General features: G+C 41.4%; 1 protein-coding gene across 5 annotated transcripts in view; it reads left to right on the top strand.

Moving 5' to 3' along the window:
* Nucleotides 1-27,051, top strand: part of MYRFL (myelin regulatory factor like) — a 115,142-nt gene that overhangs the window by 69,183 nt on the left and 18,908 nt on the right. For all 5 annotated transcript variants that reach the window (XM_061130188.1, XM_061130196.1, XM_061130192.1 and 2 more), the window contains 5 exons: nt 2,285-2,393; nt 3,246-3,355; nt 19,268-19,431; nt 20,066-20,129; nt 26,451-26,536. In XM_061130188.1, the coding sequence (XP_060986171.1) occupies nt 2,285-2,393; nt 3,246-3,355; nt 19,268-19,431; nt 20,066-20,129; nt 26,451-26,536 (533 nt within the window). The remainder of the gene's footprint in view (nt 1-2,284; nt 2,394-3,245; nt 3,356-19,267; nt 19,432-20,065; nt 20,130-26,450; nt 26,537-27,051) is intronic.

Raw genomic sequence — 27,051 nt, 5'->3', positions numbered from 1 at the left:
ACCAGCAAAGTCCCACTCCTATCTTAAAGTTATTAATTTATTTAATAAATATTACTTAAGCACCTACTACATGCAAGGAATTGTTCTAGAAACTGGTGATATGGTGACGAATCGAAAACCATGGGCTCAGATAAGTCCTCACCCTCATAAGGGTATCTATTCAACAGAAGAAGACAGTAAAGGTGACTCACTAGTTGCTTTGTGATGAATTGATTAATGCGGGCATGTGAGGCAGAGGGAGCCTTCCTAGTCTTGGAGGTCAAGCAATGCTTCTCTGGTGAAGGGGTGTTTTAAATTGGGGACGTGGAGGTAGAGGAGCAGGAAGGAAGAGCTTCTGAGGCAGGAAATGCCCTGAGCAAAGGTCTTGACCTTGTGGAGGGGCAGAGTGTGTTTGAGAACTGAAATAAGCCAAGATCTCTGTTGGGCTTCACCATTACTGGTAAGCCCTTTTTCACAGTCCCCTGAGAATACTTTAGGTACCTCCTTGGAGTTGATGGGATTCTCTTTTCATAACTCCATCCTCACCTGCATTTTTCACATTGTAATATAATCTTATGGGATGAGTCTGTCTAGACCATGAACTTTAAAAGAGCAATCATTTTGAAGTTCCAACACTTAGTGTAGTTACTTGCTATGTCAAAGGTGATTGGAGAATATTAGTCAAATGAAGCAGTGAATGAATGAGTTGACTAAGCTTTTGATGACAGCAGTGATCAAAACAGCTGTGAGCTCCCTGACAAGTATCTGAAGTAAAGTTAGTCCGTTTATCCAGTTAAGCACCAAGTCACAACTTCTGATACCAGCCAAGTGGATGAACAGAGAACCTTTCTGATATTGGAAGAATTTTCCTGCTCACTTGACAGAGTGAGTGCAGGGAGGACTTAAGGGCCAAAGCAGGGACTTCTTAAAACAACAGAAAAGCATTTCTAGTTTTTCCAACATATAGATGATGTCCAGGTGGTATATTTTTAATTGCCAAGAGATGCTGGTTTCATAATCCAGTTATGTTCCCTAAAAGAAAATTTAGGGACCCACATAGTACTGCCAACTTTTTAACTTGTCAAATTAGGTCATTAAAAAAATCGATCATGCTATTACTATGAATTCATTTTTTAAAAATTCCAATTGAAAAAGAAGCCTTTGAATCAGCACATTTAGCCCTAGGAAAATTCTACTATATTGCTTTATTGTTATCATTTTGCTGGCACCCATGAAATTTATTTTGAGCAATTTGCATTGACAGTTGGGAGTGTTTGAACTACTTCTATAAGAGTGGTCGGCTCAGAGGAGGACCCCTAGTTAGGGTGGTCTAGGGGAGAAGTCATCTGTAGGAAGGAACCTTGAATTTTGAGGGACCTGCTGGTGGGTCATCTGGGCTTGCAAACTGCCCCTTGAAAATTTTCTCTAGCAAGATGTCCACCAGCAATTCAATGATATATTATATACCCATTCTTCAAATGTTGTTACTTGAAGTAAGCACTGCTCTTTTAATTTATAAATACAAGGTTGGCCTGTATTTGTTGGGTGATTATACCACATAATCATTTGGAAATGATACCTTGCCATCTTGGACAGCACTTGTTTCTCTCCAAGGTCAGCCAGCTCCATTCTCAAAAAGATGGTTTAACTCTCAGCGGAGAGAATTGAGGCCAGCGTAGTGAATGAGGGAGCTTTTGCCCTGTAATTTGATTTAGTTTTGGCTCTGCTGGGTCTTCCCTGCTGCACGGGTTTTTCTCTAGTTGCGGCAAGCAGGGCCTGCTCTCTAGTTGCAGTGTGCGGACTTCCTATTGCGGTGGCTTCTCTTGTAGTGGAAGCACAGACTCTAGGGCACTTGAGTTTCAGCAGCTGCCGCACGTGGGCTCAGAAGTTGCATTCCCAGGATCTAGAGCATGGGCTCAGTGGTTGTAGTAAAGGAGCTCAGTTGCTCCATAGCATGTGGGGTCCTCCCCCATGAGGAATCGAACCCATGTCTCCTGCATTGGTAGGTGGAATCTTTACCAATGAGCCACCAGGGAAGTCCTTTATTTTTTTTTTAAATGTTTTCCCCTGTAATTTAGCCATTTAATTCTGGCTCATTTTATAAACTAGTGGATGGAAGTCACTGACATGAATTTTGAAACTTTTGCTTCTTGGAGGAGAAAAACATAAATTTCTCTTAAAATAGTTTGGGCAAAAGGAAAGGACAGTCCCACTGCCAACATTCTTTGTCTCTCTGGGTCACTCTGAGCCTTAATTTGAATAACAAACATCTAAGCGTGTGAAATCTGCTCTTTAATTCCATTAGGTTGACACAAACGAACAGCTGAGAAGAATAGCCCAAATGAGGATTGTTGAATATGACTACAAGCCTGAATTTGCGTCTGCAATGGGAATAAACACTGCCCATCAGACAGGTACACACACAAACTCCCTTCTTGATTTTATGTGGTCGACTATTCATGTTTTAATTCCCACTTCATCTGGAGGCTGTATGCCCATAGCTCTTGACAGCATCCTGTCGTTCTAACATGTCCCCTGCGCAAGCTATCATCACCAGAAAAGGGAAGGTTAAAGAAATTGCTGTGTCATCTTTACTCAACAACACTCCCACCCCAACTCCTGCAGCCCAAGGTACTGGTGGACGATTCTGAAATGCGTTGTTTCTCTTCCCCAGAGTCCTCTTGCTCATGGGATAAGGGCTGAGGGGCAGATGGCAGAGCAAACTGTAAGCAGCCCTGGACAGCCTCCGGGTAGAGGGGGAAGGTGGCCGGGCAGGTGGGTCCAGTCAGAGTTAAGGCAGAGTGGTGTCTATACTCCAGTCCAGGAATTCTAAAGAAACAAGGACCATTTAGGGGTCACAGTGCACCTTCAGGAAAAGAGAGAAAATCAAGCTCCAGCCTTACGTCTATGGACAGGGATTTTAAGGCACTTACTCTTTCCAATTTTTGGCTCAGAGTCTCAAGAAAGAGTGGAGAAAACAACACTCCCACTTTTTAAAAAATTAATTTATTTTTAAATTGAAGGATAAATGCTTTACAAAATTGCATTGGTTTCTGCCAAACATCAACATGAATCAGTCACAGGTATACATATTTTAATGTTAGAGTGGTTCTGGGATCCAAATTCCTCCTTTGCTTCAAATGTCTTGTAGATCAAAGCCAACACTGAGGAGGGATAACTATCTGTTTGCAAAGACATCCTGTTCGCCGTTCCCATTCTGGGAAAGGTCTTTTCCTGACGAAACCTGATGGAGTGTTTGTGTCTAGGAATGATCGCCCAGGAGGTGCAAGAGATCCTGCCCAGAGCTGTGAGGGAGGTCGGCGATGTCACCTGTGAAAACGGAGAGACGTTGGAGAACTTCCTCATGGTGGATAAGGTAACCTCTGCACAGATAGCTCCCCACGGTGAACCCCCTTCTGTGGCCAGATCATTCCATGTGTCCTGAATATCCAACCAGGAAATGGGACAGTAAAAAGAATTCTTCATTGAGCTGTAGAGTAAGCAGGTATTAATTGTCCCGCACTGGTCGTAGGGACCAAAAAAGAAGTCACATTAGGGAAAAGGGGGAAAGACAACAAAACAACACTGGAAACCGTGGATCTTGTCCGAAGAGCAGCGGCTCTGGGAAAGTCCACTCACCCGGATTGCCTTTCAAATAAGGACCAAACATCATGAGAAATAGTGACAGCCAGTTTTCATTAGACTTTGTCTTGAAAAAAGAGACTTGACCTTGCGAACGTGTCATTTCTCTCACATGATACCCTGTAAGTTGTAATTAACACAGTGTGCTCCTCCCTAGAATGATTGAAGACTGAATGGAATGTTGAATTTTTTCTTTTTTTTTTCCTAGCATAGGTTTTCAACAAAACTGTATGTTTGACTTTCACAGCACAATCGTAAAGTAGGTCATTTTTACAAAGATATTCATGAGCTTCATCTTTTTTTCCCAAGGGCCTGTTGAAACTCTTTGATATTTAAATCATTCTCTCTCTCTCTTTTTTCACATCATTCTCTTGTGAAGGAATGTCACCCCCCTTGTAGATGTGTTCCTCTTGGCGTGTTAAGGAGTCTGCCATTTCCTCGCTAGCTGATGCTTCAGTTATGATTGGAGGGGTTCTCCCAGATCACGTCTGCTAATTCCGTGAAATCCTGCGTCTTTTGCAAGGTTTGCAGATTCACTCTGTGGCTGATTTGCTTTCCATCGCATTATTATATTTGATCCTGGAGGGAAGGCTGATTGACATAGGGATTTCATGGTAGTCGGAAGAGATGTTTGAGTGAAGACTAATTTGCAATTTGTCAGCTCATCGGGGCAGTGCTTCAAAAACTTCAAAGTGAACATGAATCAGTGGGGGCATTATTAAAATGCAGGTTTTGGTTCAGTCAGAACAGGGTGAGACCCAAGATCCTGCATTTCTAACCAGTCTCCAGGTAAAACCAATTTTGCCAGTCCTGCGGATCAGCAAGACACTTGGAGTAGCCAGGTAGGCCCTTTCAGTCTTCTACCGACAAGCTCTTAGACAACAATCACTTAGATAACAGCATCAGACGGCCTCTTCACTGAGCAGCAAGGGCCGAGTAGTAGAAGTTGAGTTGTTAATACTTCCTCCTGCCTGCGATCCCCTGCAGAAGGGAATGGCAACCCACTCCAGTATTCTTGCCTGGAGGATCCCATGGACAGAGGAGCCTGGTGGGGCTACAGTCCATGGGGTGGCAAAGAGCTGGACACGACTAAGCAACCAACACTTTGAATTTCACTTTCTTGCCTCCTAGGGCCACATCCTCCACAGGAGAGATTCTTCAGTCTCTCAGACCTAGGCTATGTTCACTTCAGAGGTGTTACCATCAGAAATGTATTTGAAGAGATTAAAAAAAAATATTTTGGTCATACCACATGGCTTGCGGCATCTTAGTTCCCCGACCTGGGATTGAACGTGGGGCCCCTGAGAGCGCCGAATCCTAACCACTGGACCAGCAGGGAGTTACCCAGAAATTTATTTTTAATAATAAAAACAGCACTAAAATTTTTATATAATTTACTTAAAACACAAGCTATTTTATATATAAAATAAAATGTTATAAAATAGATTTTAAAATATAATAAAATATAAAATATATTCAGAGGTATTGTATGGAATTTTCCAGGCAAGAATACTGGAGCAGATTGCCCTTTCTTCCTCCAGATGATCTTCCTGACTTGTATCTCCTGCACTGGCAGGCAGTTTCTTTACCACTATGCCACCTGGGAAGCCATTAAAAATATATTAAAATATAAAATATACTTAGAGGTATATGTAAAATAAAGTCACCCTCACACTCTTGCATTTTCAAGCTTCCTGGGGTGAGAGAAAGAGCAGAAGCCCAGCTGTCAACCTCAGGGTCCTGGGAATATGTCACCAGGCTGCCAGGGTGGGGGCTCTTGGGGTCTTATCTGGTAGCGGCTGTCTCACTTCTGTCTCCAGCCCTTCCCTGGAACATTCAGGAAAGAGATTTCTATGTCACCTGTGTGGGTAGCACCTGCTGAGGACCTTAGGACTGTCACTGTTTAGCAAAAATTTCTTAGGGTTTTTCTTGTAAGATGGTATGGAAAAACCCGAACGAACGTTTTGGCCAACCTAATAGCTCTCCCTCTGGCCTAGTATTTTCCCGTTCCCAGGTGAGTTGAATGGAGACAGTCAAGAAGATTAGCAGTTCTGCGGGCCAACACCCCACTTCCCCTGGGGAAGCTATACCCCAAGTTCATTGCTAGGAAGCCAAGCCCAGAATCCTAGGAAAGTGGGGGGTGGCATTCCTATTCCAAGCAGCCAGGTTCACTTATCACCTGAAAAGCCATCCATGCCAAGAGGGCACTCAGTTTATAAGTAATTAGAACTGACAAGAGTCCAGAAAGGAAAAGAGACGATTCTCTTAGGAAGAGGACCTTGTCGTGATATGGTCTATGGCAACGTCACCAAGGCCACAGTCATTTACAGCATCTGTGACACCAAGAGCCGATGAACATCCCCACACTCTGAAGCCCGACTTTCTTCTTTGACTCCCTTCTGAGGACAGACTTGAATTGCTGGTTTAAACCTCAACACTCTGGAATATCCCTCTTCTACATTATACGTTCATCCCCAAATATCCTTTGTAGTGAAGTAGCACAGGGTGAAGTGAGTGGTCCCCTCCATGTACCAGGAGGAAGGAAGCCCTTTGGAACTGGGGGCAAAGAATTTTGCATAAATAAACCTTGTTTAACTAAACCTGAATTAGTTACTTGTTCACTTTTTTCTGTCCCTAACCCAAATCTCTCTGTCTTGTCGCTTCTTCACAAATTTATTATTTCTTTGTCTAACAAGTTTAGAAGTTTGCTGCTCTGGTCATGTTTTCAGGTCTTCATTCTCTTATGAAATTGCCCATGCATATGGAAAAATTCCTGGAGAAGGAAATGGCAACCTACTCCAGTATTCTTGCCTGGAGAATCCCACGGACAGAGGAGCCTGACGGGCTACAGTCCATGAGATTGCATTAAGTAAAATATGCATGCATTTCTCATGTTAAAAAAAAAAAAAAAGGCATAGGGTATGTGATTCCTATTGTCCACACTCTTTTTCTTTTTTTCTAAAGTTTTTTTTTTTTTTTTTAATGTGGACTATTTTCAAAGGCTTTATTGAATTTGTTACAATATTGCTTCTGTTTTATGTTTTGGCTCTTTGGCTGCAAGGCATGTGGGATCTTAGTTCCCTGACCAGAGATCAAACCCACACCCCCTGCACTTTCTAAAAAGCAAAGTCTTAACCACTAGACTGCCAGGGAAGTACCTCCAGGCTCTCTGAACTGTGCGATGAGAAAGACGTACAGACAGACTCTTGCTTTCCTGGGCTCCTCCCTATTCGTGTGAGCACCATGGCAACCTCTCTTGCTTTGTCCAGGCCTGTTTGTTGTCAAGACCTTCGCTAGCACTTCCTGGGCTTTGTGTGTTATAATAATAGGTGGAGATCCAATTAAGATACAAGTCTCTCCCTCTGCACTCCCTTTCTCTTCTCTTTTATAAAGAAATTCTCACTGAAGCTAAAATGCAAACTAGAACCTGGAAATGCTGAAATGTTGTGCTCCGTGACTGCTATATCATTTCCACCTGGACTTTGCAACTTGCAGCTGAAATAGGAAAGAGAATTCTGGATCTTTATTTACAGATTGTCCATACAACCAACCAAAGTTGGAGATTAGGGATGTCAGCCAAAGGTGATGTAAGCCCCTCTTCTTTCTCTTCTTCCTTTTTTTTTTTTTTTTTTGTTTTACATATGAGTTTCACATTTTTTTTAAAATGTGGACCATTTTTTAAAATATTTATTGAATTTGTTGTAACATTGATTTTGTTTTATTTATTTATTTATTTATTTTTTGCCATGATGCATGTGGGATGTTAGCTCCCCAACCAGGGATTGAACTCACATCCCTTTCATTGGAAGGTGAATCTTAACCACTAGATGGCCAGGGAAATACCCTTTCTCTCCTTACAGGAGAGATGTCCTTGTGAGATAAACATCTAGGGTGACGTGCTGCTTCTCAAAATTTATCATGGTTTGGGTGGCTCAGTGAGGGCTCAGCCGTGGGAGATGGGGTGAGAGGACTTGGGGTTCATACTGAGAGCAAGGGAGCCTTAGAGTGGACACCATAGTCTCCTGAGCTAGACTACTGGGGCTCTGCCTTTTGGCTTGCTCTTCTTTCTCTTTACTTGTCAGCTTTTAAAATTTGTTTCTTTGATTATTTGGGAACAACTGGTTCCATTTCTTGAGCCTTACTATTAGGAATACTTGGTATAAGAAAAACATCCACAATAAATGTAACAACTGCCTTAAAGGAATTCACAACAGAGTCTATATGAAGATGAGGTTCATCTTATGAATCACCAGTTCTTGAACAATCTGTGTGTGTTTTTAAGACTGCGTTAGAAGCCATCCTGCCATAACTCAGTTTGTGGCCACTTTTTCTCTTTGGTTCTATTTTTCCTGCAACTGTAAGGTGCCAAGAGTTGTCTGTTTGAGTCCTGCAAAGATAAACAACCCTTGGTTCTTGTCTTCAAGTAGCTGTCAGTCTAAGCAGGGCGATGTGGCAGGTACACAAGAAATAAAGCTCTAAGTTAAAACCTGAGATGTAATGGATCTGTGGAATGCATAGATGAAGTGTTACATCAGTTCATAGGAAGGAGAGGGGCTCCCTGGAGGCCAGGCAGGGTTTCTCAGATGGAAGGGAAGTGACGAGACTGAGTGTGGCCATGCGGAGAAGGGGATCATAAGGGCCCCCAAACCTTCCTTTTTCTCATCCACAGTATCCATTTGACACCCAGTCCTGCTGTTCTTACTTTGGCACTATCTCGTGTATGTCAGCTCCCTTCTTTATTCTCTCTGTTTTTCTCCTTGGCTATCATAGCAACCCTGTAACTGACCTACTAGACGCCAAGAGAATCATTTTCCTTAAAAACAAAACAAAACAAATATCTCATCTATAATCCCCCTTTCCCGTTGTTGACTCTTCACTGGTTTATGATTACAACCCTCCACAATCTGGATGAAATCTTCCCTTTCTAACTCATTTCCTAACACTCACACCCCTCAGCTGCCGAACACCCTCTGAATGAGCTGAGACCTTCAGAATCTGATGTATCTGCACACACACACATGTCTTCTTCCCAGCTCCTCCCCACCAGCCTTTTTTCTGCTCCATACAGTCCACATTTTATTTCTGCCTTGGAGGTGTTCTGTGGACTGTTCTCTGCCCTAAAGACCCTCTCTTCAGATGATCTCATCATTTGGATCGCAAAGCAAGACCTTCCCTGACCACCTTGGCTAAAAGAGTCTCCGCAGTGCTCAACTTCACTTTCTTTCTAAGATCCAGGGCCGCTGTGAGGGTGCAGAGCGCCTTGGCGATGAGTTGAAAAGGGCGCTCCCTCTAGCTGGTGCAGATCTCATGCTCCCCCTCAGGGGGGCTTCTAACTCAGGATACACGGCAAACTTGCTCCCAGCATCCTGGACACTTCTGTCCCTATCTGACATGAGCTCGTTTATTTGCATACTTGTTCTTTGCCAAGCTCCCTGGGTGGTTGTATGGGAGCAAATCTTTCTATATTTTTCCAAACTCTATCTCCAATACTTTCTATGTGGTTTTAACCCCAGGGCTTAGGGAAGTGTAGGGTTTTGAGAGATCTTGGGTGATTGAGTTAATGCATTCCATGGTGCCTGGATTGCTCCTGTCTACACACGGCCTTAGGCCTGTGGATAGACATCTTCTAGAGTATTCGTCACATTGTGTTATCCTTCTTTTTTCTGTTCAGTGTCTCCTCCACTGGACTAAGAGTTCTTCAATGTCGGAAATGTGCCTCATCGATCCCGTGTGTGTGTGTTGTGTATGTGTGTGTTCAGTTTATTTATTTGTTTTTGGCCGTGTTAGGTCTTCCTTGTGCTGTGTGAGCTTCTCTTGCTGTGGCTCACAGGCTCTAGAGTGTCCAGGCTCAGTAGTTGTGAGATCAGCAGTTGCAGCATGCAGGCTTAGTTGCCCCATGGTATGTGGGATCTTGGTATCCCCACCAGTCGTCGAACCTGTATCACCTGCATTGGAAGGTGGATCCTTAGCCATTGGACTGCAAGGGAAGTCCCCATCCCGTGGTGTTGTTTAAAATAGTATCTGATACCTTGTGGGTTCTCAATAAGACTTTGTTTATATTAATGCACGAGTTTTTGAATCACAGTGAATAGAAGAGATGTGGTTCTGTTCACATAAGGGAGTCAGAAGGAGATGTGTTTTTCTGGGGGAAAAGATGAGTTCAATTTCAAGTTTGGGAAGCCAGCTGAACTTTCAGATAAAGACATACAGAGGTGACTGGGAGTATAGAACGTGAGCGAGCCACTGGGGGGTCGAGGGGGAGCTGCAGACAGGGGTGAAGTTATTAATTCATAAGGAAAAGGTTATGGTCACAGGTCACAGATGGGAAGGCTGTGGCAAAATCTGGCCTGCAGACACTTTTTTCCCTCAGGATGTTTAAGAAATTTTCAAATTCATTGCCCGCTTTTAAAAATTAGGATGGAAATTCCCTGGTGGTCCAGTGGTTAGGACTCAGAACTCCCACTGCAGGGGACATGGGTTCAATACCTGGCCAGGGAACTAAGATCCTGCATGCCAAAAAATATAAATGAATAAGTAAAATTAGAAGATCTTCACACAAATTTCAGGTTTCTGGCTCCCTTGATATCAGATCTGGGAATGTGGTTCTAAGGAGTGCCACCCCCCCCGCCCTGCCCCATCCCAGAGGGGCTTCAGCGCCCTCACACCTCTGCTTTCTGTTACCTGCCTGGCCCTGCAGGGTCTTAATATTGGATGAGAAGCACAGAAGAATAAAGGCAACAGAACACTTCCAAGAGGGCCTTTAGGGGACAGAGAGGCCCTTGGGAAGGCTGAAGGATTGGGCAAGGTAGGGGGAGAATGTGGGACAACACAGTGTCAAAAAACCAGATGGGCAGAGAGGATGGATAAGGAAATAAGGAGGAGATGGGAAGAAAATGAACCTTATCAAAATCTCTTTGATTTTGATGATTAAAAATTCATTGATAGTATATGGCACACTAGTTTAAGAGCATGAATTTCAGCATCAAATAAAACTTTGTCCCAAACTTGACTCAGCCAGTTTGGAGAATTATAAGGTCACCTTTAAAACAAATTATTTTATTCTTTACAGTTCTGGAGTGAACTAACTTTAGTATGATGAGTTAATCACTCACCTTAATCACTTTCTCCCAATGAAGCAGTTGTTTTCATAAGCAATTTGTTTTTTTTAAAGTAAATCTTCTTAGGACCACAACTTTTGAGTCTGCAACACAGTATAACATGATAAATGGTTCCTTCTCTAGGGGATCTTCCAATCTAGGGATTGAAACTGGGTCTCCTGCTTTGCAGACACATTCTTTATTATCTGAGTCACCAGGGTAGCTTGATAAATGGTTAATTGTTAATTTTTTTTTACAGATGCCACTATTTGGGGTGTCTCTGAAATGATTTATGTTTTTTAATGAGTGATGAGTATTAGTTTTCATTTTTAAATATAGAAAAACTGAGTTTAAAATTATAAGTTACAGTTCTTATAACCAGCCTGGAATCTAAATGGGACTTTGAAAGGTCTTACTCAGCAGTTAGTTTAAAAGTCCCTTCTTTTCTCATCAAGAGAGGAGTAGAATTCATTCCTTAGTTGCAGTGATGTTTCCCATAAGAGTTAGTATACCCTGTTGCACTCACTGATTGACTTGACTCCAAGCCAAATGATTAAAGCTCATATGCTATTGCAAACAACTCTGGATATTTTAACAACTGGCCACTTGTCTGTTGATTATCTTTTTTAAAAAAGTTATTTATTTGGCACAGGTCTTAGTTGTGGTGAGTGGGATCTTTAGTTGTGGCATGTGAACTCTTAGTTGCAGCATGTGGGATCTAGTTCTCTGACCAGGGATCGAACCTGGGCCCCCTACATTGGGAGCACAGAGTCTTAGCCACTGGACCACTAGGGAAATCCATGTAGATCATCTTCTTTCCCAGGAGCTCTTTACACTGGAAGCAGGGAGAAAATTCTCTTGTTTCTAAATTTTAGAGAGAAATATGTCATGTACTAAGCTTCCCTGATGGCTCAGAAAGTAAAGAATCTGACTGTGGTGCGGGAGACTCAGGTTCAACCCCTGGGTTAGGAAGATGCCCTGGAGAATGGAATGGCTACCCATTCAAGTATTCTTGCCTGGAGAATTCCATGGACAGAGGAGCCTGGTGGGCTATAGTCCATGGGGTTGCAAAAAGTTAGGCATAATTGAGTGACTAACACACACAGACACACACACCCAAGACATTTGTTTTCTTGGAAAGTTTCTTTCTGTAGCTATATCTTTAAAAAGTAATTGCTCATTTATTTTTTTCCATGCATTTCAATAAGGTGGGTTGATGGATGGATGGATGGAAAGATGTGTGATAAAGGAATTAGAGCAATATGCTAATTGTGAAATTAAAGTGGGAGGTGGTATGTGGGCATTTACTCTGCAATTAAAATTTTTTAAATGCATGCTTAAATTGTTTTCTGTATGCTTGAAAACTTTTGTAATAAAATGTTGGGAAAAGAAACGCTGTTCCAGACACCTAAAACTGCAATTTAAACATTGTGTCAGCAGGTGGTGGCAATGCTCTGAAGATCAGGTAGCCCGTTTATTTAAACCTTTACTAATTTAATACCTGGAATTTCACATTTTATTTACCAAAGTGGTGGTTGCTGTTCAATCACTCACTTGTGTCCGACTCTTTGCAACCCCATGGGCTGCAGCACACCAGGCTTCCCTGTCCTTCACGATCTCCCAGAGTTTGCTCAAACTCTTGTCCACTGAGTTGGTGATGCCATCCAACCATCTCATCCTTTGTCTTCCCCTTCTCCTCCCGCCCTCAGTCTTTCCCAGTATCCAGGTCTTTTCCAATTTGTTGGCTCTGCACATCAGGTGGCCAACGTATTGGAGCTTCAGCTTCAGCATCAGTCCTTCCAATGAATATTTGGGGTTGATTTCCCTTAGGATCTACTGGTTTGATCTCCTTGTTGTCCAAGCGACTCTCAAGAATGTTTTCCAGCCCCACAGTTTGAAGACATCAAGTCTTTGATGCTCAACCTTTTTTATTGTCCAGCTCTCACATCCCTACATGACTTCTGGAAAAACCATAGCTTTGACTACATGGACCTTTGCCAAAAGTTTCAAAGAGAATATTTTTGAATAATTTCTTAAAAAATAAAGTCTTTAAGGATACTCAAGTCCCTTTCAGATGACTGCTGACTTTTCTTTACCTGTTAAGTTTGGCTGCTAGGTCACAGCAGCTTCTTCCCTATAGGTAGAGTTCAGTTTGCTTAGCCTTCATCCATGAAGCTCTTAGATTTCTGAGCTCAGTCTCAATCATGCAGAGTCCATCACTCTGCCTTTGAATGACAAGCTGAGTAAGAGCACTGGAGAGTAGGTAAAGAAACTTTGGACTTGGAGTGGTTCTCTCCAGATGTAAAATCTGTTTCTTTCTTTTTTTTCTCTAGTAGATTTTCCTCTTTGTCTTTATCACTGGAACTTTAGAGTGGAGGTACTACCTTGCCCCTTGTGCTGCTCTTTTCCTTTCTTACATTTTTTCTTCTCTGCATCCTCCTCTTCCACGCAACACCCCCCCCCCCCCCAACAATGGCAGCCATGCTAATGTGTTTCATATATATCCTTGGATAGTCAGGCTGTCTGGAATATTATTAGTGTTTCATGAATGTGTTTTAACTTTCTTTGAATTATATACATCTGCTCAGACTCTGATGCATGAAATTCCTTGGCTTGTGTCCTACGTTCTCTTCCAGTGACGGACTCTTCCAACTCTGTTGACCACAACTATGCAGCGATGAATGTTCTCACACAAGCCTCCTTGTGAATATGTGGGCGGTTTTCTCTGGCACGCATTCCGGAAGCGGTATAGGATATACACAGCCTTAGTTCTACAAAACGCTGCCAGAGTGTTAGTCAGCTCCAATTCATAAAAGCAGTACATGAGGCGGACTGCTTCTCTGTGTCCTCATCAATACTTGACATTTTCAGACTTTCTATTTTTTTTCACTTCTAATAAGGGTAAAGTGGTTTCTTACTGTTTTAATTTGTGTTTTTCTGATGAGTGATAAAGTTGTGCATCTCTTTCTTATATTAGCTATTTAGATTTCTCCTTATGTGAATTGCTTGGTCCAGTTTTCCATTGGATTACCTTTCTTTTGCAGGACAAGAATATACTTTTCCACTTAATGCTGTTATTTAATTTTTTTCCCCACCGTTGCTCTCATAAATAAAATAGACCAAATCTATGGCAATGGCTTAAGAGAGGAACAATTATTTTTTATTTCAATGGCTTTTCCTAGTGCTAATTACAACTTAAAACTATATTATTTACTTCTGGTTTACTTGTTCTTGGCTAATCTCCCTGATAGAAAACATGGTCTATGAAGGCAGAGATCCTGTGCCTTATCTAATTATGTTCTCCCTGCACTTAAGACCTCTTCTCAGGTGGCACAGTGGGAAAGAATCCACCTGCCAGTGCTGGAGACTCAAGGGACACAGAGGTTCGATCTCTGAATCAGGAAGATCACTTGGAGAAGGAAATGGCAACCCACTCCAGTATTCTTGCCTGAGAAATTCCATGGACAAAGGAGCCTGGCAGGCTACAGTCCTTGGGGTCACAAAGACTCAGACACGACTGAGTGCGCACACACACTTAAGACAATGGTTTGCACATCAGAGGTCCTTGATAAAGAACTACTGATTCTGTTCATTCATTGAATATTGAACTGCAGGTGCCATGAGTTGGCCCTGAGGAGTCATAAGACACTGCCCACAAAAAGAGCTCATTGGCCAGCCAGGGAAGACAAGAAATCAGAGAACTGCAACAAACTGTGCCATATGTTTGTCCAACTGGAAACTTATCTCAGTCAAAGGACTCAAGCCCTTCCACAGAAAATTACATCGAAACAGAGATGATGAAAATTAAGCAAGAATTCTAAAGCAAACAAACAAAGGGCAACAATAAAACACATAATTGTAAACAGTTTCATGAACTTGTGCTCCTCCCACCTAAAGCAGAGGTGAAAACACAACATCCAGTGGAGTGAGCCCAAGAGTTGCCCTGTTTGCCAGAGAAAACTGCCCGGGAGGGAAACCTCGCCTCCAGGGACCTGCTGGAAATTGAGCTGAAGTCTGAGCTCCCACATCATCTCAGAGCCTGCTTTTCTGGTTTGGGGATTCTAGTTTTTTGTTGTTTTTTTTTTAAATCCACATCAAGGCTTGGTGAGCTGTCCACAAATAAACTCTTGGACAAAGATCTAAAGCTGAGTTTATCCAAAGCCTAAACAATTGCCGGGTACACCCATTGGCTAAAAGACAGTTCTTCTCCCTTGGACCATCATTTTCATAATACTCAATTATAGGCAGCTTTATTCCCATGATATTATTATAAAAACATCAGTCTATGCAACATCAGATGCCACAAGGAGAGATTTTTTTCAAGTCTGTGACTCTCCCTGGAAAGCAATAAGAGCCTCTTTCAACTTCTCAAAGCATTCTCTGCTATCGGGCTTAGTTATCCTTCCTCGGTGTTTTTAGACAGAGGACAAGCTGGGGTTCCCAAAGAGAGGAGAAATCAAGTCCACCGCCTGGCTGCTCCAGCGTGCGGGGGCTCATTTACTGTCAGTCCTGCAAGGGGCCCGGGAGCGTCCTGCAGTGTGTCTCCTAGCGGGTGGGGAGGCAGTGAGAGGGCGTGTACCCCCAGAGTGGAAGTCACACGGCAGGTGACCAGCAAGTCACTAGCCCCTCGCGCTGAGGGTGTCAGACACTAGTGTTTGTTTGCTTAACGCACTCGAATTTCCTAACATGGAAAGGGAATTTGGCACATAGACTTCGTTTTCCTGAGAGAAACCTCAGGTAAAGAAACAAACTGGAAGTCTGGCCACACTCTCCAGTTTCACCAGAGAGCCAGGCTGTGTCGTCTCAGGGCTTCAGGGCTTCTTGAGTCACCGCTGTAAGAACGTTCATTCATTTCTGCCCTGTGCAGAAGGATCTGCTGTGGACGAGAGGCAGGCCCTGTCTCCAGGGGCTTATAACACTGGTCATCATGACACCGAGTGAAAGGCAGGTGGGTGAAGAGAGACGACGGCTGGTTCAGGCCCAGGGAGCAGTCAGAGACCAGGGGATACATGATATATGTTCCATGAAGGGCACAAGGTTGGGTATGATTAGCGTGCAGCCTGTGAAGGGGATGTGTGAAAGGCGAGGCTGGGACAGAGACACATCTAAGCTAAACAAGGCCTCTGGTTTCACAAACACTTCCTGTTGTTTTTCTGTGCACACACACTTGCCAAACTGCCCTTATGTGTCCTTCCAAAAAATATGCTCATGCTGTCCATGTGTACCCTTACTCCAAAGCAAGTCTTTTAAATGCTGGGTGAATAATACCCCTACCCCCAGCCTTCTGAGCAATTTTTGGTGGCAAGCTGGTTTAATTATTTTTAATTTTTTTTTAATTATGGTAAAAGTCACATAACATAAAACATCTATTTTAACCATATTTACCTTCCTGGGTGGTTCAGATGATAAAGTATCTGCCTGCCATGCGGTTCGATTCCTGGGTCGGGAAGATCCCCTGGAGAAGGAAATGGCAACCCACTGCAGTACTCTTGCCTGGAAAATCTCATGGACAGAGGAGCCTGATAGGCTACAGTCCATGGGGTTGCAAAGAGTAGGACATGACTGAGTGACTTCACAATTGCACAGTTCAGTGACACTAAGTTTATTCACCTCTCACCATTATCCATCTGCTGAATTTTTCACTGTCTTCATTTGAAACTCTATCTCCATTAAACACTAACTCCCCATCCTCCCTCCCCCATGCAACCCAGTCCCTGGCATCTATCAATGTACTTTCTGATCGACTAAGCACTCACACACACTATTCAGTAGGTTCTCACCAACCATCTACCTCATACAGAATAGCATACATATTAATTTTCATCATTTTTACATCATGATTGTAAAGCTACACTTCAGCTGAGGTAGTGGGTTTCGTTTGAAATGGTCAATAATAACTGGGCAGAGTTGAGTAATTAAATTAGATTCAACTACAAAATGGTTCTTAACCAACGGTGGGCATCAGATGGGGAAGCTTTTCAAAATTCCCCAATCCTATGCACTTCTCAGTCCTAATGAATATGAACCTCTACATGCAAGTTGGATACTTACAAAAAGTTCCTCAGCCATCTAAGTGCACATTCATAGTTAAAATGAACTCATGGAGACCTTACCACTTGCATAGAAAAGGTCATTTTCAGAAAATTCTAGATTACATTTTTGATTAAAAATGTAGTAATGTTTTTGAATAATATATTTGTACTGACTTCGCTATGATGATAGGGGATAAGTCAGAAGTCTTCTAATAAGAGTCAATCTCCATGACATGTCCTAGAAATTTATTTTTTTTGGTAATCTTCCTTTGGATCCATAAAGTCAAAGCCATCATTACTATTGAAAGGTAGAAGTAAATCCGCTCTCCAGCTCTATTTCCTCTTAAATAGGAAAACACATGAATTATGTTCTTGCCCATTGGATCTACATGGAAGATGCATGGTGCTGGCAAATTTGAGTTGGAGAAATCAGAGCTGGCTTTTCATCATTATTGACATGTAGCCAAACAAATGCAGCCATCGCTCATGTGTCATGAGGCAGAATGAAAAGTCCTGTGGGGAAACATGGCAGAAAAAACTGACTGTGGTTTAGAGAGGACACCAATATCATTTTCCACAATCTGTTTTAGTGTGAACTAAATCACAAATTAATATATCAAGCAAACTTCTTTTTTTTTAAGGAGAAAAAAATGAAGCCAGTTGCCAAGAAAATTTTTTTAAAATATTATATGAGAAATAGTAATTCCAGTGAGGATGGAAAGAAGTAGGTAGATTCAGTAGATTTTGGTTGATGAACTGTGTGATGGATTTCCTGCAGGGGGAGGGAGTCAGAGATGATACTTAGGAACCTGTGTTGGACTGCTAAGTGGACGTCATATGACCTTGTGACCCACTCTAAATAATACAGTTATAATTCTACTCTAAGGCTTTCTACTCATTACTGTAAATTGTAACATGACATTTATTATGGTTTAGAGCCATAGAATGTCATTCCTATCTCCGTGACTTCTGACTTGTTTTTATAAAACAAATTTAGAAGTAAAGGGAAATCTGTACCAGAATTAGAAAATTTAGAAGAGCCTTTGTCGGGAGACTTTTTTTTGCTTTGTTTTTATTTTATGATTTATTTATTTTTAAACATTTTCTTAATGAAAAATTTCAAACATACAAAATGAGAGAGGCTAATAATAAAATGCATTTATATACTTCATTCAGATTCCACAGTTATCAATTCATCTCTGATCTTATTTTAGTTAAATAAACTATCCTCCCTCACAGCTGAATTTTTTTAGCTTTGTTGAGATATAATTGACACACAGCACCATGTCAGTTTAAGGTGTACAACATGATGATTTGATATACACTTATATTGCAAAATGATTGCCATAATAAGGTTAATCAACAAACCCATCACCTCATATAATTACATTGTGTGTGTGTGTGTGTGTGTGTGAGAACATTTAAGATTTACTCTCTTATCAACTTTCAAGTAAATAATATAGTATTGTTAATTATGGGACTTCCCAGGTGTCTCAAGTGGTAAAGAATCTACCTGCCAATACAAGAGATGCAAGAAATATGAGTTCAGTCTCTGGGTTGGGAAGATCCCTGGGAGAAGGAAATGGCAACTCACCCCAGTATTCTTGCCTGGGAAATCCCATGGACAGAGGAGCCTGGCGGGTTATAGTCCATGAGGTCTCAAGGAGTCAGACACGACTTAGTCATTGAGCATGCACACAAAAGATAGACACACATGTTCCTATGATGGCTGAAGTGTGTGGGGAGGGGAACGGATGGCTGGCATGCTGTGGTTTTCGTTGGTCTCTCCTTTATTGCTGTTTCTGACATGTTGATAACTTCTCTGAATAGAAGGAATTGTGTTGTTTCTAAAATTTTGTTTAAGCTAAAATATAAATTGCATGCAACAGCAAGACAGAATTAACACCTCAAGAATTGTCCTCTCATTTATAAATGAAGAAACTGAAGCTCAGAGCAGTTGCTCTGTTTTACTGGTCCCTCACATCTAGCAGGTGGCAGAGCTCAGAGAAAAGCCCAGATCTTCATTCCTCCTTCCTTCACCTGAGCAATTTGATATACATTTTATCAGGAGCCATTCCTTATGATGATTTAGTGATGCACACACAAATCAACATTCAGAAGCCTGTTCTGACTTTCTTTTTATGAGTCTTAAATAGAGCATAATGGCCATTGAAAATAAATCTTTGGATTCAAAACTTGACAATGTCCTTCAGCTCTGTTCTCTCTCTTAGATTACAAGGACATATCTCCATTTTATTGCAAATTGAACATAAGCAGTTTTACTGCACAACCAGAAGTTTAGCAAGATCGCTTCAAGTTTCAAGCCTCCAGATTTGTCTTGAATGAACTTGAGGTTGTGTGTGTGTTGTGTGAACTTGAGGTTGTGTGTGTGTTGTGTGTGTGTGTGTGTATAACCATTTTCAATGGAGTGTTGAACTGTTTTTAGATTGGCTGTGGACACTTGTCTAGTGGTCTCAAATTGTAAACTTCTGTGCTCTGAATTATTTTCATTTTTAGGACCAGATCTTCATGGAAAATGTGGGTGCAGTGAAGCAGCTTTGCAAATTAACCAACAACCTTGAAGAAAGAATAGAAGAGCTAGAAATATGGAACAGAAAGCTGGCCAGGCTAAAGAGGCTCAGTAGTTGGAAGTCCTCTGCCAGTGAGGCGAGCTCAATCAGGTACCTCCATGACTGCCATAGAAATTTGGAGAAAGGGAGAATGAGGGTCTTTCTATAACTAGAAAGCCCTTTCTAAAACAATCTGAATGGTTTGTCTACCAAGCAGCAACCATTACTTTGTTTTAATTAAGTCTCTATTCTTCTTTTAGAATGAATGTTTTGAAATACAATTATTTTATGTGATAATTTTCTTATTTTTTCTGTTGCTGCTTTTAAGATAAAACAAAATATAATGGATCTGTTTAAGAGTGGTGATTATAGGATGTGCTACATTATAACAAAATGACAGCCTCTCTTTTTAACAAGGAAAGGGGACCATTTCTAAATTTAGAAAACCATGTTTGGTCCTCAGGGACAAAACTTATTCTATTTTTTATTACTTAAGGAGGTAAGTGTATATTTTCTAGGGTATAGTTTTGAGAAAAAGGGAAACGTAAATTTTAATGCATTTATTTATATTTACTAAAGTTTTTATACACAAAAAGAACTCTGAGTTGCCTTGACTTTCCTTTTTAAAATTACCACTGTATTACAAAAAAGAGCCATACTGTGTTAGTGACAGCCTGGGCCTTTGTCATATAACTCCCAGAGAGGCATTTGATTTGTAATTAATTTTCTCTTTCTCTTTTTAAAGCAAATTTAGCAGAGCTCTTAGTGCATCGTCTCCAAAAAGGACCATTTCCAAAAAAAACAGCAAGGTAAATAGACTTAAATTTATAATGAACAGAGATGATATTTTCTATTAAAATGGAATTTATGAAAATTAATCAAGAAGTTTTTTCTTCATTTATTTGTTGATGGGTTCTCTAGTATGTATCCTTATGTGCTTAAGGCATTTAAATACTATTCCTATAATAGATATTATTGGTTTTTCAAAGAGGAGTTTAGGGGTATGAGTATAGAATACATTCATTTCAGAAATATTACTCTGCCAGTTTTTGTGTGTATATTCCCTATCAAGTGAAATTCATCAGCAGATGACCCTGGGTTATAAGACCTGTGTGTATTCCTTGACTAGACTTAGTCCCTTATCTTTGCTTCCAAAAGATCCAAAAAGCATGTCAGTTAACCTCTAAATCTCTCTTTTCCCTTTGATATTCGGTACTCTATATGCAAATAGAGACTAGGTATTCACTTTCTCGCAAAGCTTAAAATGTGGCAATTTTATTAACGAACGGAGCATTTCATCAAATAGGATAACATTTACAGTAAAAAATGAAGGTTAATCATTAGCTTAGAGGACAGCCTCTCCATGGCAGAGAAGTGTCAGGGAGGGCGAAGCTGCAGTCCTTTCTTCCTAGCTGCATTCATAGAAAGCTGTGACCCTCAGTTCACCCCTCAGATCCACTGATGTTCCCAGAGGAAGATATTTATGACCTTCATCTATATCCTGTTAAGGGCTGACCTGATATTTTTGCCATTGTCCTGGTTTATTCTCTACTTCTTCTGTTGTACATCGCTGAACTATTCTAAGAGGATTTAAGAAGAGTACAGTATTCTACTAAAAAGTACTAAAATGCTATACTGCAGACAAATTTCTTGATATATGTCAACAGATATAAATACATGGATAAATAAACATGTAGAAGTGTTCTTGGGCAAGTTTACTTTAATTGCATTGGGAAGCAGATAATACCATGAACTTCCAGATGTTCAAGCTGGATTTAGAAAAGGCAGAAGACCCGGAGATCAAATTGCTAACATCCCTTGGATCATCAAAAAAGCATGAGAGTTCCAGAAAAACATCTACTTCTACCTTACTGACTACGCCAAAGCCTTTAATTGTGTGGATCACAACAAACTATGAAAAATTATTAAAGAGATGGGAATACCAGACCATCTGACCTGCCTCCTGAGAAACCTGTATGCAGGTCAGGAAGCAACAGTTAGAACTGGACATGGAACAACAGACTGATTCCAAACCGGGAAAGGAGTACACCAAGGATGTATATTGTCATGTTGCTTATTTAACTCATATGCAGAGTACATCATGCAAAATACTGGGCTGGATGAAGCCCAAGCTGGAATCAAGATTGCCAGGAGAAATATTAATAACCTCAGATATGCAGATGACACCACCCTTATAGCAGAAAGTGAAGAAAAACTAAAGAGCCTCTTGATAAAAGTGAAAGAGGAGAGTGAAAAAGTTGGCTTAAAACTCAACATTCAGAAAACTAAGATCATGGCATCGGGTCCCTTCACTTCATGGCAAATAGATGGGGAAATAATGGAAACAGTGAGAGACTTTATTTTGGGGGGCTCCAAAATCATCACAGATGGTGACTGCAGCCATGAAATTAAAAGATGCTTGGTCCTTGTAAGAAAAGTTATGACCAACCTAGACAGCATACCAAAAAGCAGAGACATTACTTTGCCAACAAAGGTCTGTCTAGTCAAAGCTATGGTTTTTCCAGTAGTCATGTATGGATGTGAGAGTTTGACCATAAAGAAAGCTGAGCACCAAAGAATTGATGCTTTTGAACTGTGGTGTTGGAGGAGACTCTTGAGAGTCCCTTGGACTGCAAGGAGATCCAACCAGTCTATCCTAAAGGAAATCAGTCCTGAATATTCATTGGAAGGACTGATGCTGAAACTGAAACTCCAATACTTGGGTCACCTGATGCGAAGAGCTGACTCATTGGAAAAGACCCTGATGCTGGGAAAGATTGAAGGAAAGAGGAGAAGGGGATGACAGAGGATGGGGTGGTTGGATGGCATCACTGACTCGATGGACATGAGTTTGAGTAAACTCCAGACGTTGGTGATGGACAGATAAGCCTGGAGTGCTGCAGTCCATGGGGTTTCAAAGAGTCAGACACGACTGAGTGACTGAACTGAGCTGAACTGAACTGAACAGATAATAATAGTGTCTACCTTACAAAAATAATTGATAGGATTAAATGATCTAAAGTCCTCGGCGCAATACCCAGCACATAGCAGGTTGCTCAATAAACACAAAATACTAACAATATTGTGTAGGAAAGGTGCTCTTTGTACTAACCAGTTTGCAAGGGAATAGAAGGAACTGTATCTACATCAATGGAGGCCCTGATTGGAAGGTGCCATTTGGTTCCTGTGGGCCCTGGTGGCTCAACATGAAGAATCCACCTGCAATGCAGGAGCTGCAGGAGACTCAGGTTGGATCCCTGGGTCAGGAAGATCCCCTGGAGGAGGGTATTGCAACCCACTCCAGTATTCTTGCCTGGACAATCTCATGGACAGAGGAGCCTGGCAGGCTACAGTCCATGGGGTTGCAAAAGAGTTGGACCCAACTGAGGCAACTTAGCAAGCACACATGCATTTGGTTCCTGTTTAACCTTTGTAGCAACCATCTTGCACCTAAGGGATCTCTTTCTTTCACAGTTTTCTCAGGATTTCAGCTACAATATATGTCCATGAGAACAGACTCTGTGTCCGCCTTCCTCTCTCTCTCTCTCTCTCTCTCTGTCCCTGGGGACTGACACATAGTGTGTACTCAAGAACCATTCGTTAAATCAATGGGTGAATGGAGACCAGTCTGAAAATATTCCCTGTAGGCTCACAATCTAAATTTAAAACATTAAGAGATTTAATGTCTTGAGTGCATGGGTGGCAGGGGAGTTGGGGTGTAAACACAGAGTCCAGGACTTATATAGACATTGAAGAGCATTCATTCAATTCAAAGACCTCTTATAGTCACTGTCTTATGCCTGTGGAGGCAAAGTTGAGTAAGATGTGGCCTCTTCTAAGGAATTTTAAGCTAGGGACTTCCCTGGCAGTCCAGTGGGTAAGACATTGCCTTACTGGGAGTGCAGGGAGTGCAGGTCCCCCCCACCCCAGGGGGTCAGGGAGGTAAGATCCCACATGCCTTGGGGCCAAAAAAACCCAAAACAGAAAACAGAAGCAATATTGTAACACATTCAGTGAAGATTTTTAAAGGGTCTAGGTTAAAAAAAAAAATCTTAAAGAGAAGAAAAAAGAAGTTTAAAGTAGCCAGGGAAAATCAGAAGAGAATAAAAAGACCAGTTGTACCTGGAAGTGATAAATACTGTAGAAGCTCAGAGCACTGCGGGAGTATCATGGGAACCAGGCCTTCAAGGGGGCAAAGCTTTGGCTGGAAAGCGCCAGGAGCTGCTGGAGCAGTTCTGGATGGAATGACAGAAGCCAAGGTCTGGGAGCTGGTGCTGGCTTCATTGACTAGGTGGGAAGTTTGTTAGGGAGAAGAGGAGAAGTTAAGGCTGAAAATAAGTCTCAGTTTCTGGATCACCAGTTAAGGAGTTCATTTGGTAGCCATGAAGACATTTTGAATAATAACAATAAGTTGTTCAGTGTCTCCTTTCTTTACAGACAGAAAAAGGGAGACAGCATGACATTGAGAATAAGAGCACATATTCTGAAAGTGTCATTGCTCAGTTGTGCCTGACTCTCTGCGACCCCATGGACTGTAGCCCATCAGGCTCCTCAGCCCATGGAATTCTCCAGGCAAGAAAACTGGAGTGAGCTGCCATTCCCTCCTCCAGGGGATCTTCTCAAGAGATCGAACCCGGGTCTCCTGCATTGCAGAAAGATTCTTTCTGTCTGAGCCAGCAGGAGAGCCCCACAGATTCTGAAGCCAAGTGTTATTTGGGTCAAAGCCTGGCTCTGTAACTTATTAGCTGTGTGATCTTGAGTGAAGAACTTAGCCTCCCTGGGCCTCATTTTTCCCCATCTCTAAAATAGGGATGAGAATAGTACTTGCCTTATAAGGGTTGTTGAGGGTTATTGTGAGGTTCAATAAATTAGTATACATAAAGCACTCAGAAGAGGGTGTGGCACATGAGTGTCATATAAGTGTTCACCATTAGTATTTTCAAACCCACTCTTTCAGTGGTTCTCATACTTTGTCATGTATCAGAGTCTTCCAGGGAGCTTGGCAAAATACCAATGTGTGCTGTTGACTTGGGTGAAGTTGAAAAAACCTCAGAGTTCAAGTAAAAATTCACTGAGGACATGGAGAAGAAGAGCGAAAGGGAAGGAACTGATGCAGACACTTTTCATTATCCTGCTTCTTATAGATTGCCAGCCCCCACCTCAGTCTGGATGGAAACCTATTGAATCAGAATATTTCAGGGCATTTAGATTTTTAACAAGCTCCATAGTAATCTTCATGCAAACTTGAATTTGAGAACCATTACACTGTTAATTAGATTCACCTAATAACTCTGAAAAGTAGGCAGGTATGATTTCATCCTTCCTATTTTATTGATGAAGAAAATGAGGATCAATGACACTTCGATGACTTGTTCAGGGCTTGACTCCAAGTCTGACTCCAGGTCTTGGGTGATTTTCCTATATTAGGTCAAAGGATTTGGAACAAAACCATAGAGATTTAAAACAATCTGGCACCTTTAGGGAGTAGGTTGGAAGGGAAGCTGCTATCCTGAAATTAATACTATTTAATTCTAATCAATTCAATAAATTGCATTGAGTTCCTTCTGTGCACAGAGCACTAGCAGAGCATCCTCAGAACTGTTCCAGTGAGATGTGGGAATGGTATAAACCACTTCTTGGTATTCAGTGGTGGTGGTTTAGTTGCTAAGTTGTGTCTGACTCTTTGTGACCCCATGGACTATAGCCCACCAGGCTAATCTGTCCATGGGATTTTTCAGGCAAGAATACTGGAGTGGGTTGCCATTTCCTTCTCCAGGGGAATCTTCCCCACCCAGAGATTGAACTTGGGTCTCCTGCATTGCAAGCAGATTCTTTAGCAACTGAGCTATTGGTATTCAGTGAAACTGAAAGTCACTTAGTCTTGCTAGACTCTTTGCGACCCCATGGACTATACAGTCCTTGGAATTCTCCAGGCCAGAATACTGGTGTGGATAGCCTTTCCCTTCTCCAGGGGATCTTCCCAACCCAGGGATTGAACCCAGGTCTCCCACATTGTAGGCGGATTCTTTACCAGCTGAGCCACAAGGGAAGCCTATTGGTATTCAGAGTGGCTTCTTATTGCACCTATGCATGACTCAGTTATATATATATATATATATATATATATATATATATATATATATATATATATATATATATAATAGCCCTAAAGATTTGGGTAATTGTTTAAAAGGGTGAAGTTAATCCCACCCACAATATTACACTGAAGAACATTTTCTTTATGCAGATAATCTGCCCAAGAAATTCAAAGACCAATTTAAGCTTTTTCTAGTCTACTCCTTCAATTCCCTTCTTACCCTGGACCCCCCAGGAGGAAGCAAACATAACAGTTTCTATTGCATTAGTAGGAAAACTCATATTTAAAGAGCTTATATAAAACTGGGCAGAAAACCTCTCCTATCTCTAGTCAGATTCCTCACCAACTGCACAGCTGTCTGTCCTAGTTCTGGCTCATTCCTCATGTGCAAGTTTTTAGTGCAAATATGTACCAGTCCTAAAGGTTTATCTCATTCACTTCCTAGAGAGCGTAATTTACTTATTTTCATTTTCCCCTGTAGTGTTACTCATCATAGTACTTAATGTATATTTGCTGAAGGGATATAAGAATAAATAAGACATAGACCCAGAACTGTTCTCAAAAATAGGTGGCAGAATTGGATACTAATACACATGATTTAAGGAGTAATTAATAGTATTTCATGCCACAAAAACCTTTTCTGCAAATTTTCATGCTGCCTGAAATTCTTCCATTGGGATTTATTCTATCATGTCTTGAAGACGTTTTGTTGTTCAAAAGTATCTTATTCAAAGAAATGGACCTCTGTGTTCTGACAGTATCTTGTCTGGTAAGTCCTCTTTTCTCAAAAAACTTCAAGAATAAGTGCTAAATGAATGGCACAGACAATTGTCCTGCAGGGAAAAGAGAGCGTGGCCTGGAGTGCCAAGGAAAGGGAAGGACTTGGCTTTGAAAGAACTTTGTTTTCAAAGAGGAGGAGGGAGAGATAGGCTGAAGGCAGCAGCAAAGATCCCCCGGGGAGTGAATCTTCAGACATCCTTCTCAAAAGTTGATGTCACTGATTTGTCATTTCTCATTGCTGAATTTTTTATAGGTTTCTTTTTCAGGAAAAAAACAGTCATGTCCTAACTGGGTTTTCCAGACCTTGGTTATAACCCTCATTGCTGTGATGGCATTTTGGTAAGAAAAACATCAGTGTTATGCTACGTCAAGCTCTTTTTCTCTTTCCATCTTCCTTTCTCACACATGAACTGGGGACTGACTTTCTATTTACTTTGAAGACTGAGAAGCCCTTTAAACCAGGTGTTGGTCTTTGATTTCGCTTAGAGATGAGGGAGCCCTTTGTAAACTCATTCTTTGAAGGAAAAAAAAAAGCACAGGCTTTCTGCTCTTAAATATGAAGTGATCTTTTTTATAATCAACTGATTATTTTTTACTAGCCCATTGTGCCTTTCATGTTTGTGTGTATGCACGTTTGTGTGTGCATAAATGTGTATATCTTGTTTAGTCCTGCGCTGTAAATAACTGTTGCAAAATCTTTGCTCTCCTTTCCCATCTACTTGGAGGAAAAGAGTGAGTAAACAATCAGGTACAATCCACTCTCCCCTGGATACTTAAATTTATTAGGATTCTTCTGGGTTTTGTGCCAAAAGAGACTATCAGATTATCCCAAGATATGCAATATGATGAAATGC

This window comes from Dama dama, chromosome 3 (genome assembly GCF_033118175.1).
Source record: "Dama dama isolate Ldn47 chromosome 3, ASM3311817v1, whole genome shotgun sequence".
In the NCBI taxonomy this organism is placed as follows: Eukaryota; Metazoa; Chordata; class Mammalia; order Artiodactyla; family Cervidae; genus Dama; species Dama dama.
This window is presented reverse-complemented; position numbering and strand designations above follow the sequence as displayed.